The sequence below is a fragment of the Gigantopelta aegis genome, unplaced genomic scaffold, assembly GCF_016097555.1.
Source record: "Gigantopelta aegis isolate Gae_Host unplaced genomic scaffold, Gae_host_genome ctg2117_pilon_pilon:::debris, whole genome shotgun sequence".
NCBI classification, from domain to species: domain Eukaryota; kingdom Metazoa; phylum Mollusca; class Gastropoda; order Neomphalida; family Peltospiridae; genus Gigantopelta; species Gigantopelta aegis.
The window spans coordinates 14081-30290 of record NW_024532850.1 but is presented as its reverse complement, the minus strand read 5'-3'; the positions used below and the strand labels follow the sequence as shown (position 1 = coordinate 30290).

At 37.8% G+C, this 16210-nt stretch overlaps 1 protein-coding gene across 1 annotated transcript in view; it reads left to right on the top strand.

The window, feature by feature from the left end:
• LOC121391332 (carcinoembryonic antigen-related cell adhesion molecule 5-like) overlaps window positions 1–16210 on the top strand; it is a 67831-nt gene that overhangs the window by 49150 nt on the left and 2471 nt on the right. Inside the window, exon 5 of the mRNA XM_041522996.1 lies at window positions 8988–9266. Within this exon, the coding sequence (XP_041378930.1) occupies window positions 8988–9266 (279 nt within the window). The remainder of the gene's footprint in view (window positions 1–8987; window positions 9267–16210) is intronic.

Here is a 16210-nt window from a genome sequence, read left to right as displayed (position 1 = left end):
TAAAAACAAACGAAATAACCACAACCCTTAATCCAGTTGTAAACAGCCTTGGACATCCCTGGGAAATAAAATCGTTCTTGCAAAAGTGACAAGGTCCTGTCACGTCCTTGATGTCCTGCATCATTATGGAGTCCCTGGAGAGCACGCTTCCTGTATTCAGTTGGTAAAACCAGCTGTTTCCTCTCCTCCCCATTGATATTTGTCCTTCGATAAAGTACTCCTTTATCAAGTGACAAATGATCAAGTTCCCTAAACAGTGTTGTTGACTCTGGTGAAACAGGAACTTGATCTCGAGATGGTTTCTCTCCATAAGTTAGAGGTCTTGCAAACTGGCCAATGATTGGATCTCTCATTTGTGCTGATCGCCAATCTCTGGATGACATGCAGTCAACACTCCTGATATCTACATCATCCAAAAGATGGCTAGATAAGCAAAGAGTTTCCAGATAATTGGGGATCTGACTGGCAGAACAAATGGCTTTCACTGAAGTAGTGGGGATGTTGACACTCTCAGTTGACTGGATTCCAGGAAGTCTTGACAGGGCATCTGCATCTGAGTTGAGCTTGCCTGGTCTATACTGGATGTTAAAGTCATATGAAGCGAGAGCGGCTAGCCATCGATGTCCTGTCGCATCCAGCTTGGCATTTGTCAGGACATACGTTAATGGATTGTTGTCTGTTATGATGGTGAACTTGTTTCCATAGAGGTCGTCATGGAACTTTTCTGTAACAACCCATTTCAATGCCAAAAACTCCATCTTGTGCACAGGGAAGTTCTTCTCTGCCTTGTTCAATCCCCGGCTAGCATAGGCAATTACTTGTTTCACTCCATCGTGGTCTGCACCAAGTCCCTCACCACTGGCTCAAAAGGCAGATTATATTCGGCATAACCCAACACAGGTGGAGTCGAAAGAGCGGTCTTCAAGTTGTCAAAAGCATTCTGCTGTTCTGGACCCCAATACCAAGAAGAAGGAGTGTAATTATGTTTCTTGTTCCTCTTGCCTGCAAATCAATGTACACAAAATAAAAAGAAATGTGAAATGTACAGTGACCAACTAAAACCTACAAATACATTGTAGTTATCTGAGTAGCAAAACCTGAAAACAAATATTCATTCAAACTTTAGAAACTTGAAAAACAAGCTTCTAAAATACATTTCTGGGTCAAATATAAAATTTGAACCAAATATATTGCTACCCCATGATTGTGTGGTGTGTGTGTGTGCGTGCGTGTGTGTGTGTGTGTGTGTGCGTGTGCGTGCGTGCGTGCGTGCGTGTATTTCAGTGTATGATGGAAATAGTCTGTATTAAGAAAACAAAAACAAAATGGAAGTCTTATGTAAGTAATTCAGAATGAAGAAATATCAGCAAACCACAAAAACCAAATCATCCTGAACTAAAAACTAAGTGCAAGTATCTAAACATATTAGTAATGTGCACATATCTCAACTATTTGAGTTTTTGTTTTAAATAAATACAAACCCTATACTTGTAAATTCAGACTTAAATTATAGTTTAGCTATTTATAACTAATTATAACCTATTTATTCAAAGTGACGGTTCCCTAAATTTATAATTGTCTAATTTAAATTTATTAGTTTAAATTCAATAAAATTATTTTATAAATCTTGAAATAATTTTGGCTTAGTATTAAGTATGTTTAAATTTGTGTTTATATACTAAATGGTAATTGCCTACATAACAATCACTAAATGACTTAAACTTTATATCAAACTAAGTCAGTCAACTAAATGGATGTAAACTAAGTTGGTACCGGTACCTATAGCTATAAAAACTATAACACAACAACAACCAGCATCATGACATTTTTCAACAAAATATAAATATCAAACACAAATGATTAACCAGTAAACAGACATCAGCAAAATATAAATGATAAGTTCAAGTCTGTAAACACAATTGTTCAAAGATTCATAATGCTTATACTACATTTATACATGTATGTGTTGCTACATGTATGTACATGTACAGTTACAATCAGAGTGGGTGAGCTAAATTACAAATGTACATGTATAAAAGATGTTTGGCATTGGTAATCTAAATATACAAAATTAATAACTTACATAATTACTGAATACTAAATTAATATAATTTTTTTTTTTTATAACCACTCTTTAGCCCGTTATTAAGAAAGAGTGATTCAAATTGAATGCACGGAGTGCCTATAATGTTTGTATTACATGTCGACATTCCCAATCTAATTAGCCCGCTAATTTATACAGAGCACAACGTTTTTGTATGTCTTTATATTACATGTAATTATATATATATATATATATATATATATATATATATATATATTAAGGGTGCAACGATACGGTCAAAACTGTATTGCAATATATTGCGATATAAGAAACATGTATTGCAATATAGTTGATATTATTTAAATTTAATATTTATGTTGTTGTTTTTTTAAAATAAAACAGAAGGCATAACTTTTTACTGATCTTTATTAGTTTCAGCTGTCACGCTAAAACTTTTAGGCCATATTTTAATTTTTTAACACAATACTAGTCTACTAGAACACCGGTGTGACGGTGTCAAACTATTTATAAATGGTCACATTCGGAAATCCTTACCATCGGGCTTTTCCGTTACTGCTCGCTTGACACGGAAATGTACGTATTGAGTTGCAATGTTTCGGCAGATCGACCGAACCAGAGACGAGGTTATTAGCCAAGGTATTTTGAACGATCGGCCGAAGTATTCAGAGTTCAGTGAAAAACAGCGATGATGATGATAACTAGTTTAACATGCCCATATACCATTAGGGTTTCGAACACGCCTATCCCAAGTCCGACCTCCGATAAGATCGTTGGACTGACTCGGGGTGTGTGTGTGTGTGGGGGGGGGGGGGGGGGGGGGGGGGGGGGGGGGGGGGGTTAGTGTTGAAAATGGGCAGAATTTTGAAAATAGCAATTAGTTAAAAGGTTAATAGAATAAATATTTTTTTTTTTTTAAATTACAAGCCTAAAAAAAAAAGAATTGACTGCTTGGCCGAATATTTATATAATTTGGAGACAGTCCAAAAATAAATAAGAGAAAGAAGAGAGGATCGGACTATTTAATAATATTAAAAAAAGAAGTAATTTCAACATAAAATTTTGAACGAAGGTCTAAATGTTTAAAGTCCGATCTATATGCCCACGTGAGTGGCCTCGTTAAGGCCGTTAGGGTGTGGAGGTTGGCCTATGGCGAACTGATGAGCGAATAACCGGCAAAGGCGGGAATGAAGTGCTTCCATCTCTGGTCGGCGAGGATGGTTATGACACTCCGGTAGTCATTGCCGAAAAGGGCCTTGACGATCCTGTGGATGGTGTGGCTATCCATCTCTCTAACCAGGACCACTTGTCGGTAGACTCCTTCTTGGCGCTGAGTTAGTACCAACCCCATCTTGCAGGCTGGAGACTTGATGGTATGTAGCTCGTAAGCACTTCCATCAGGCAGTTGTTTTAGCTCTGGTTCCACTAGTCTGCCCATCAGTGATGCCGGATCCGAGGTGTTCCCCTGCACGAACTTAGGAAGCTGGACCTGATTTTCCCGATCTGAACTTTCCAGACGGCTTCCGAGTCGGAGGGGGATGGTGCTTGTCAGGCTGGTAGCTCGGCTGAGCGACAGCCTTCCTCTTTGCAACGGCTCCTGCCCGGACCACCGCCTTCCGAACTGGTAAGACTGGTGACAGTGGCCAGTTACGTGTTAGAGGGAGATGGAGGTCTGTCTGCGGGCGTCTCACACAGCGAAGTGATTCTCATTTGTTGGTTTATTTCTTTGAAGATGATAGCCGTAGCCGTATTCCAACGTAAATGAACAATGAATGATAATGTGTAAGTAATAAAACATTTATTTGTAATTATCGTTAACTGGTTATTTTCATTGGACTTTTAACACATTTTGTTTAGAAGTTAGAACCAAGTATAACCGACCTATCACTTTGTATGCCAACAAGTAAGCTGACTACGCTTGACGTGATTGTTATATTTCCTGTCATCACCAATTAATAAATTGATGGGGTTTTAGTTTGTTTGTTTGTTTGCCTATTTATAACAAATCGCGATACGCAAAACTGTACCGCGGTTCGTATCGAGCTGATCAATTATCGCAGTATACCGGTTTATCGTTGCGGCACTAATATATATATATATATATATATATATACAGTCAAACTTTGTTATTTCCACCTCTGTAAACTTGAGTACCCAACATATATCGAGGTCCAGTGCTGGTCCCAGAAATTTTCGTATGCAATGTTACGAAATTAAGCACTGTTATCTCGAGCATGCTAATCTTGATTACGAGGCTTATCTCGAGCATATTTTGGTGTCCCTATGTGCACTTTCCTGTTTTTTTCTCAAAGTATATATAACAATTACATTAAAATTACTCCTTATTTACTTATGCTTAGGGTATTAATTTCATATGTCATTTCATTCTTCCTTCTTCCCTAAATTCCGCCACTTAATTATAAATGAATCGATACACATAACAGAAATGTTCCACATTTATAAAACCAGTGCAAAGTTTAGCGTTATATTAAACAGTAAAATATGTCAGTAGATGAACCATTTATTGAAGGTCCCCGGCCTTCTGAGGGGACTGTTGAATCTAGCATTGAAAAAAACAAAAAACCGGGCGTCAAACGAAAATTAATTGTTAGGACGATAGAAACGAAATTCAAACAATTAGTGCCATTGTGCAGAATATAAAAGTCAGAAGTAGGGAAACAATTCTCTATTCTATCATACATGCTATCTAACTGGATAAAAAAAGCTTACAAAATTAAAGAAGCGTATCTGCAGTGTGCTCGATGCTTTATGCATGATCAATCAGGCATGGGGATATGTAACGCCGAAAACAATTAAGAACACGCATAGTTTGGCACAACTGACCAGTCAGAACCAGACAGTGTCGACAACTCAGACGACGACATCCCATTAAGCAGACTGTGTGTACCAATTGCCACTGACGCCAGCCTGGACAACCATTTGAACACATGTGAGACCATGACCGATGATAACAATATTATTAAGACAATAATCTGTGCAAGAACCTTAGCACCTGACGACGACGGCGACAATGATGCTACTGATAATAATGACACCATCGCCTGTATGTTGGCAAATTTTGGTATACTTCAGCATGAAGAAAGTCACAAACAAAAAAAGGGTTATTTTAAAATACAGAAACGACTATACTGTTTAGTGTTGTTAAGTTTGCAAACATAAATTTATGTTTGGGATAGTTTTCATCAGTAAACTATTATGTTTATCTCGAGCTACTGATATCTCGAGCATGTTGGTTCGGTCCCTTCAACATCGAGATAACGATGTTTGACTGTGCGTGTGTGTGTGTGTCTATATATATATATATATATATATATAATTCTAGGCAAATATTATTTTAAGACAGCCATCGTTTAAAAGTTAAAAAACAATGTTGAAACTGTAAACGATAGACAGGACCGTGCTTAGTTTCGTTTCACTGCCACTGGTCTATATATCCAGCTTGACCCGACCTCGTTTGAACAAAAATTCTGTATTCCTGTAATTATTGAATAAAAGTTTCTGTACAATCTGTAATACGTTCTGTACAAAGTCAAAGCTGAAGTGATACTATATCACCTAATTTCCCACTATACTGGGATTTATTGACAACATTCTCTCAAAACCACAGAGGAGGGAATAAAAACCCTTAAAATTACAAAACGTATTAATTATTTATTGATATATACCTACGTACAGTGCATTATTTAAACCATATATTTTTATAACTGTTTCATGCATTCATTCTGACATCAAATGTATCCATTTTTATTTAGTAAAAATAGTAATATGAACCTTCTGCAGGTCAGATATCTCAACTAAGTTCATAATTTAAAAAAAGTATAGAATTTTAACTCAATTATAAATAGAACCTTTTTTGCACTATTTATACCATCTGATATTTTAGATATTAATATTTTTTAAATTAATAATAAAGATTATTATGCACATTGTTTTCTCACCAAAAAACAAAACAAAACAATAATAATAAAATTAAAAATTAAAAAAGGAAATTGTTCTTGGCACTTTAACTTAAATGCATTATGTATGCAGTTCATATTTATACAGTCAGGGTTAATTAACATTATCTCGCCTTCATGTAAAATTCTTTAATCCCATTGGTTGTTTGCCGTTGGACAAATCCCTTATTCCCCTGTGGGCGGAGCCAAATTCTCTTATACCCCGTCTGTAATTTCCAACAGTTTCCAGCCGCCCCAGTTAATGCTAAAGCAATAATTAGATTATAAATAACATTGATAATCAACCAAGTATACATAATTAATTTTATTTTTACTATAAAATACACTATTTCAATACTTTTAAAAGCTGCAATGTTGAACTCGGCCACCTAATTACGGTCGTGGTGTTATTGTATTAATGCGCGATTAGCAACAGTTTTTTTTTTTTTTTTATATTTTAATTTTTTTACTACATACATTTCTAATTAAAAAAAAGTTTTTTTTTTTTTTTTTATTAATATCTGTTTCAGACAATTTCGTATTACAAACATTTGAAGTTAAAAACTCGTTTATCGACGGAACTATTTTTCGTCACTGGCAAGTGGTTTCGTTCGCGTCCGCGTGGTACGGTTCCGTTAATAAATTGTTAACAATTATTTTCTGGCGTTATTTTGATTATTTGGCTATATGGTTTAACATGTCGGCAAGATAAATTCGTTGTAGAAGCATCTCTCGGGGTATATGGCTTTTTATGTACCCTCTGTGTGCTCTTTTACCCCCTCGCCTTCGGCTCGGGGTAAAAGAACACACAGAGGGTACATAAAAAGCCATATACCCCTCGTGATGCTTCTACAACTTATATTAACATTTTATGTGCATCAAGTGACTTCAGTAAAGTAAATAATGTTGCTACTTAGCTTTGTTCAATATGATGCAAAACATATAAATGTTATGCTGATCCTTTGTACTACGAAAATGATTAAAGCTTGAGGTATTTCCATTAGTCACCTAATATCGTATGTATCATTTTTCATGAAAAATATATATTTATCTAAATACTTTCTCTTTTTCTTCTTTTTTTTGCTACTTAAATTTTAAAACTTATGATTAGTTTTTAAATATATGTAGTAAAAAATGTATTTAGATACATTTTCATTTTCCATGACTTTCCATGCCTGGAAAATGACATTTACAAATTCCATGACTTTCCAGGATTTCCATGACCCGTACGAACCCTGTGGAACTAATTTGCACAGCATGTGTTTGAGATCAGAGCGCGGGAACAGAATAAAGCTGGGTTTATACTTTTGACGCCGTAATATGCTGGCATACGCTACACCGGTTGGCGGCATCAGCTGGCAACTGCCGGCAGACATGACCGCACGTTTAGCGTCATTATCCCAATTGTAAATCAAAGCTTGGGGGCGCCGACCTATTTTCAAGGCTCCACGGAGATATTTAAATTTTACCAGATGTTAAGATGGCTGACATAAATGCTAGTGCAGCAGTTATAACAACACCACTATAGCACATTAACTGTTTAATCATCGGCTATTGGACGTCAAACATAATGGTCATTCTGACAATTTCAGAGAAAACCCGCTACATTTTTCCATTAGTAACAAGGGATATTTTATATGCATCATCCCACAGACAGGATTAAACATACCACGACCTTTGTCCAGTTGTGGAGCAATGGCTGGGACAGGGAAAAACCCAATCAGAGAATGAGTAAACTGAGTAAATGAGTAAAACTCCCTATTATATGTGGAATGATGTGGCTACTTCTGATTGGCTGAATTATTGGCGTTTGCAAGCGCACATCTTGAAAGTTCAACACAATTGATCTTTGTAAATTTTGATGCTGACATGCACTGGTTTAAGGAGAGTGCTCACTGACGTTTAAAGTATAAACCTATGCTAGCGTATTACGAAGGATGATGGCGTCAAAAGTATAAACCCCAGCTTAAGCCGGGGTGGCGACTGCAATCGTTTTTAGGCATGGATACAGGTGCAGAAAGACTGATAACAATAAACTGTAATCATCAGTCGACAATTTCATTACGACACCTCCATCTCTCATTCACTCATACCACGTGATCGACAAATGACATCGATGGAGAATTTATTATAAGGAAAAAAAACCCAAACCCCCCAGTTTAGTCAGTTTAAGACATCAATATAATCAGACACTAATTAAGTACTGAATAGACTTAACGGTCGTGAAGGTGCGAAGCTGGTACCGGTACTTGCTAAGACTGGTTTTAAGCATACATGTAGCATTGATAAGGAACACTGACCAGTCTTGTTGGATTAATTTTTCATGGGATCGTAAATTTCACAGTAAATGTTTTTTGCGCGAAAATAAATGATTTTACAGTAGAATAGACTGCTTCGCGTACTTTGTCACTTTGTGTACAGCAAGTTGCAAATTCAATTGATTATGCCGGCTGCAGGTGTGCGTAACTGGAGTAGGCAGTATGTGTTCTACAGGGCAATTTTGAACGGAGGGAATGGTTAAGCAATGACAATGAAAAAAGTGCAAGATTGAGAAAGTATGTAAACGAAAGCTTTATTTGACCATAATTTACACATTAAAATACTTTTTTTATATATATAGTATTAAAAACCTGTATTTTTGCAGTGATAGTACCCATACAATCGGCCGTAAAATCTGTACACCATACAAGTCGACATTTTAACTGTACAAAATACGGCCACTCCATACAAGTACGCAGCCCTGTAATTACTAGATTAGGTGAAATAAAACTGAAAACCATGTACACAATTGACAATTATTTATTGTTTGAATTTAAGGGAGAATGGATCTCTTTATTATCATTAAATACAAACAATAATTAATTAATTAAATTTGTGGTTTTATTTTAACCACGGCTTATTTAAAGATGCGGTTTATGTACGGTCGAAGGTCGGGACTTGGTCTAAAAATATAATATATTTACTTGCAGACCGATCTTCAATCACTTCTCTGACTTTGAACTCGCAGTCTACACTGGTTACAGTTGATGAGCTGACTGCTGTGACGCTGAGATGTGATGTTGACAGTAATCCAGGATCTGACATCAAACTGTTGAACAACTCACAGATTCTACGTAAAATGACAAACTCTAAACAGGCTGAGTACATGTGGAACGAGGCTGGATGTCTGGATACAGGATACTACACGTGTGAAGCAGGAAACAGCATCAAGTCAGCTGTCAGTGAAAGTGTGCAGCTTGTTGTAAGATGTGAGTTACACAACAAATTAGCTAGTTCAAGTCTAAATGCAGGGGTGAAATTTAAAAGATAACTTGTGTTTTATATACATAATTATATCCTTCATTAATTATCTGGTCAGAGCCAGTATATGCCATGTGTTAGTCAAACAACAGACTTTTCTAATTCTCCAAGTCAATTAATTAATTTATCAATTTATAAGTAATTGGAGAATGGAGGGGAAACAAAATGCCAATTGGTCCCACATGATGTCATCAATGCCCCCACCCCCACATCACATGCAGTGTAGACAAAAAGAAGAATAAATAGTTTTAATATATATATATATATATATATATATATATATATATGTATGTATAGATACATAAACTTTAACACAATAAATGATATTTTCCTAATACAGTGTATCATGGTAATGATATTTGTATATTATTTTATATTAAACCATAAATTTATGTAGTTAGCAGGAACTAAGACAAAAAAAAGTATCACCTCTGTTTAAAACATTGTGTACATCTGACAGTGAAAATGAAAAAGAATACAAATTGTTGGTTTAAACTCCCATAGAGGTATATACAGTGTGAGTATTCAGTACTGTATCCAGATATAAAATTTTAGTGACACACTTTACATATTTGACAATGTGAGTGAATTATTTGGAGCACTTCAGTCTTCTGACTAAACAATTAGTAATGTGGTCACTGGTGAATTTGACCTCTAGTGGCTTTACCTCTACAGCGCCGTATCAAAAGTTTTCGCGATAATCCGAAATGGCCGACGTAAACACGGGTCAATATGTAAATTTTAAAAACAAAATTCGGCTAGTAAAATTAATAACCATACCTCAATATTTGGTTACGTGTCCCTTGTTACGAATGCAAGCCATAATGTGACATGGAAGTGAAAAATATAAACTTTGAATGTATTCCACATTCAAATTTTCCCATACGTCAAGAACTGCAGCGAACAACTCTTCAGACGTTTTTATGGTTAGGGCCTTGTTTTGCAGTATTTTTTTCATTCTTAACTAAATATTTTCTATTATGTTCAAGTCTGGTGACTGAGCAGGCCATGTCATACCACAACTATTATTTTCACGTTTATATGCCTCGATTAATCGAGCTCTTTGACAAGGTGCATTGTCATCCTGAAAACGATATGGTTTATCGATAAAATGTCGTGCTAAAACAGGCCAGAGATGATTGTCGAGTATTTCACGATACTTTTCAGCATTAATGTTTCCATTAACCATACATAAAGTTCCGACACCATGCCATGTAATGCAGCCCCAGATCATAATCGACACCCTTCGTTGACTTGGAACAGACATGCATTCGGGACGGTGTGCTTCGACATGTGCAGCTCGCCAAACAAAAACACGGTGATTTTTGCCAATTACTATCTGAGATTCATCACTAAATATCTCTTGACTCCACTGGTTATTAACATCCCACCATCTCCTGCCCAGGCACCACGACAGTCGCTTTTTTTTGTTCACTTCACGGATACTCATTTTTTTTTCTCGAATAACTCGCCTAAAAATCTTATTTTTGTGTAAAATTCTATGAATTGTCACAGGATGAACTTTCACTCTCCTACCTTGATTAAAATCAGCAGTTATATCTCTAAGAACTTTCCTGCAATTTTTTTTGATACTCCGAAGTAAACATAATTCTCCTCTAATTGTGATCTTTCGTGGTCGACCAGTTCTTTTGGTGTTCTCAACACTTCTGCTTATACAATATGTTTTCCACACTGATCGAATGGTAGACTCAGGCACCGTTAATAATTTGACAATTTCTGAGTTTCTGTGGCCATGCGATTTTAAGTCAACAATTAGTAGTTTTTTCTCGGTAGTGAGATCTGTGGATTTGCGACCCATTTTGCAAAACACCGACTGCTTCAAGATCAAGGGAGCAGACGACTAATTCATGACGTCACCAGTGTAGCTACGTAAAAAAAATATAAATAGGGATTGTATCAAAAGGCTTATTTTTACGTAACTTGGGACAAACACGCATTTAGCGGAAGGTAGAAAAAGCGCTTCCATGACGTGATTTTCGTGATGCGGTGATACGGCGCTGTACCTGTAGGTGATAGCCAGATGTGGTCATTGGGAAGTGCATAAACCAGGCCTTATGATTTAAAATATGCAGGCAGTCTAAAAACAGCCTGCCTAAATAAGTTTTTTAGGGTCTATATATATATATATATATATATATATATATATATATATATATATGTATATATACACACACACAAATGTATATAGGCAGACCAATTTTATCTGACAAAAGTAACTTATTTTGGTGGGCCTCGTTAAAAATATGTTGACTCAATGTTTTGTATTTTAAAGATATATATATATTCATTTGATGTTTTCCAGTTATGTTATATATGTCTTCTTTTGCATGTGGAAATTATTCTTATACCCAATATTCACTTAGTTATTCTCTTGGCTTGCCATTCCGAGGATGTGTTTACTTTATTCATTGAACTTTCTTGAATATTTTGCTCATTCTTTATCGCTTTTATTGTCTTTTATATTTTGACAACCCTCGTGATACACGAAAGTATTTAGTGTGCAATAAATTATCGTGAATGGGTACTTTAATTAAAACAACAATTTTATTTTTGTTGGTTTTCCGTGCCCAGGTTCACTGGCCCTTTTTATTTTTAAAATGGCCTTTCCAATTACACCAGCCTCGTCTCCTTGGGTAGGTGGGATTTGCAATGCCAAGCTGGCCAAAGAAGACGATCATGAGTTATGTTTAACATGTCATCTGTGTTCGTGCAAGATGCCATGTGTACTTTGTGCTCAATGGACTGCAGCAAAGTGAGACACGCTTGAGTTTCGCTTACAAAAGGAACGGGCGGCTTGTTCGCATAAATCGTTTTCGGGGAAGAGAGATAAGCCTGTCTCCACACACCCACAATGCCGGTATTCGATGATTGTGGAATACCTAGTTAACTCTTCGAGGGAGATCCCAAAGTTTTAACTTTTTTGATGGGCTATCCCTCAGTGGGTCCGGGCAGGGCCGAGGAGCCTGCCCAGGCCCTAGTTACAGTCCCTCTCCATGCTCACTCACTAGAGGGTTGTGGTACACAGGACAGGCCTGCAGGGGAACAACCAAGACCTCCGGGCCCTGCCCCTAGCAGTAGGAAAGTGTCTCAGCACGCCAACCCTTACCAGGCTCTGGTGGTTATGCAGGATTGCCCCAGCACACCAGCTCAAACCTGGCCGGTAGTGCAGGCATTTCAGGTAAGCAGCCAGTGGGGACAGGTATCAGCCTAACCCCAGGGCAACACAGTGACTGGGCCAGTTCAAGTTTGGGACTGGTGGGGCCACAGTGGAGTTCCAAGCTCAGCAGATACTGAAGGGTTTAGTCCTTCACCAACCTCCACTCCTTGTAAAATAAGACATGAATACAATTCAGGTTCAGAAATTGATCACACATCTTTGGTCTCTGTTCAGTCAGGATCTGAATTCCGGATGTAATGAAAACAAAACAAAATAACTTCCCCCAGTTAGCAGTAACAATAACAGTTTTTTTATTAACTCTAAAATTATGCGTTTCTCATTTCTTAAAGTGTCAGTATGTGTTGGTGGTCCGGGTATGCATCTTTCCAACACATAAGGCTCATGTTTGAGTTTACTGTCCCTTTAATAAAACACAGAGGGAACACTGCACACCATAACATAGCCCGGAGATATCACTGGACACACAGTAGAACCAGGAGAGATCACTTAACACAGCAGAACATGGAGATAACAGTGGACACACAAAAGAAGCTGGAGAGATCAGTGGACACAAAAGAAGCTGGAGAGATCACTGAACTCACAACATAACCTGGAGATATCACTGAACACTCAATAGAACACCTGTAGAGAGAACACTGTACACATCATAATCTGGAGAGATCATTGAACAAACAACAGAACCTGGAGAGATCACTGGACATTCAATAGAACATGGAGAAATCACTGGATATACAACAAACTCTGGAGAGATCACTAAAAACACAACATAACACAGAGAGATCACTGAACACTCAATAGAACACAGAGAAAATACTGTACACATCATAATCTGGAGAGGTCATTGAACACACAGCAGAAGCTGGAAGGATCACGGGACACTCAGTAGAACCTGGAGAGAACCCTGCATACTCAACAGGCCCTGGACATTGTATAGTGTTCACTGCTTCTGGATTTGATATTCAGTGCACGCCCTCATTGGAAATCATACCTACTTGAGCTCTTCAACTATGTGGTTGTTTTCAGAGAAAGTGATGATTGCTCTCCCTCCCACCCCACCCTGGGGACTGCGATCAACAAACTTGGCCATTTGGTCAAGCACGATGAGAATGCGGTCATTGTCACCCTTATATACGGTGACAATAGGCTGCATTGATTCCAGATAAACAGAGACGGCAACCCAAGGTAGCACAGGGGGGGACCAATCCAAGGAAACAGGCAGGGGAAACTTGGGGAGGGAGGGCGGGGAACCAAAGCCAGCAGCTAAACTGCCGGGGGTGGTCCCTTCTAAACCAGCAACAGTGCTGATGGAGACTAGACATGTGATTACTATGGTAGCACCAGCTAGTCCACTGGCGTCTCCACTGGTTGTTGTTGTTCTGGCAGCTGACACACTGTGGGAATCCAAGAAGAGGAAAGTTTCAGAAAAGGACAGTGCAGTTATCCATCACTTTTTCAAGCTGCTACTATGTGAGAATTACAGAGGGTTTGTTCCGGGTTGTTATGTCAACTTGGTTGACTTCTTCTCGAACTACAAGATCAATCAGCCCATCACAACGCCATGAGTTCCACCGTCAACCTCTCCAAGAACATTCGCCTCCAAGTAAGGGCTTAGTCGGACTTTAAACTTTTTGGCCGCAGTTCGAACTTTTATGTTTATTGTTTTTATAAATAGTCTGACACACTTTATTTTGACAGCCTGTCAAAATTGCTCAAATCACCTTAAAACCTTTTCGGCAGAGTATTCAAATTTCACTTTGAGATTTAAGTTTTTATTCCAGACACGATAGAAAGTGTCGGCTATCTTCCTTTTGGCTTACGGTCTTTGACCTAAATTCTAAATTGTTTATTCCACATTCTGCCCACCTCGATACCTACCCCTCCCCTCCTGTCCCGGACTGAGGCTAAGCCCGTGATGGGCATGCTTGAAACCTTTGTGGTATACAAGCATGTCAAAACAGTTCAGATTCAGACTCATTGGAAATGTAAACCCGATATCCTTTGAATGAGTTCCAACTGAACCCAGTATATCCCAAACCAGTGTCACGCTAAACATAGTTTCTTCCTCAAGATCTTTTCTGATGCGCTAGCTGATAAACCAAGTATTCTTGAAACTAGTGAAGCAGCAGATCCAGGAACTTTTATCTGCAGTGGACTCTCATGGTGCAAAGAAGACAACGTATCATACATGACCTCAACTTTTCTTATCGGGAACAAATACTTGATTCCAAAAATGAGAATTTGTACAGACAAGTCATCTGATTCTGATGCACCGTCATCAAGCAACGAACATGGAGCACTACCACCAGATAAGGTCACACACAATCCTACATCGAGGGCAGGTCAAAGAAAACAGGGATTTCACAAGTATTTTTTTCCCCACATTATTGGTGATTTTTATCATATTATTATGAAGAAAAGTAAAATAACTTTTTTTTCATATAATATTTTGTTTAAGTGGTGATTTTATTAATACATACTGTACTTTCTTTTTGAATGTTTGCTTCTAGATGTTTTCTATTTACAAGACAATAAAAAAAGCAGATTTATAAACTGGCTTACAATTAACATAAAATATTATATATACAGAATGAGAACCAAAAACCAGAATTTAAAAATATTAGCAATTAAAAATACTCTACAACAACAATTTGTAATAGAAAAATACATTCTTTTTAAAAACTGTGATTATAAAGAATTCACAGAAAATTGGACACCATGGTTGAATCTTTTTAAATAGAAAATAAAAGAAGAAACCAAATCTTATATCATGAAAAGGTATACTGACACACAATGAAAACACAAAACAGATATTTTTCAATATTTTGTTGTGATTAATGAAAAATATATTTATTGGACTTAAAATAACAATTTATGAGAGGAAGCCATTGATTGGTACTTTTGTCTGGGTTTTAATCCTGGTTTTGTTCTCATTACACATACAATAGCAGAAACACGCAAAATGGTGTGAAATGTGTTCACTACATGCTCAATCATTCTGCATGCAATGCACTTGAAATGCCAATATGTGGACACATAAAGGTCATGTAACGGTGTCATATTCCTCGTCACATTAAGAATGCCACGACTCAGAGAAGAACAAAGGGAGCGAGCGTTGGGCATGGTTCAAGGGGGGACTTTGCAAAGCCAAGTTGCTAGGACCTTCAGAGTACTGTATATCCATCAACTATTGGATGACTTGTTGAACGTCATCAACAGACCGGGAGTGTCCGTGATAGACCTCGACCTGGTCAACGTCCCGTTACAACCCCACGTCAAGATCGGCAGATTCGACGACACCACCTTCGTGACCGGTTCAGAACTGCGACGATGAAGCAAGCAACACAATAGGACGTTATGGAAGGCCTATCCATCCAATGACGGTCATCCGTCGACTCAGAAAGGCTGGTCTCAGATGCAGACGCCCGTACAACGGTAACATCATGTCACCGCGACATCGTGCTACGAGACTACAGTTTGCTCTCCAGAATGGTAATCATCCACCAGCCTTTTACCGGAGCATTGTTTTCTCAGATGAGTCCCGTTTCTCGGTCTCCTTTGCCGATGGAAGAGCACGTGTGTACAGGAGACTCCATGAATGGTACGCTGACGGATGTGTGAGGGAACGTGATCGGTTTGGCGGCGGTTGTCTGATGGTATGGGGGGCAATCAACTGTGATTTCAGGAGTGATCTCA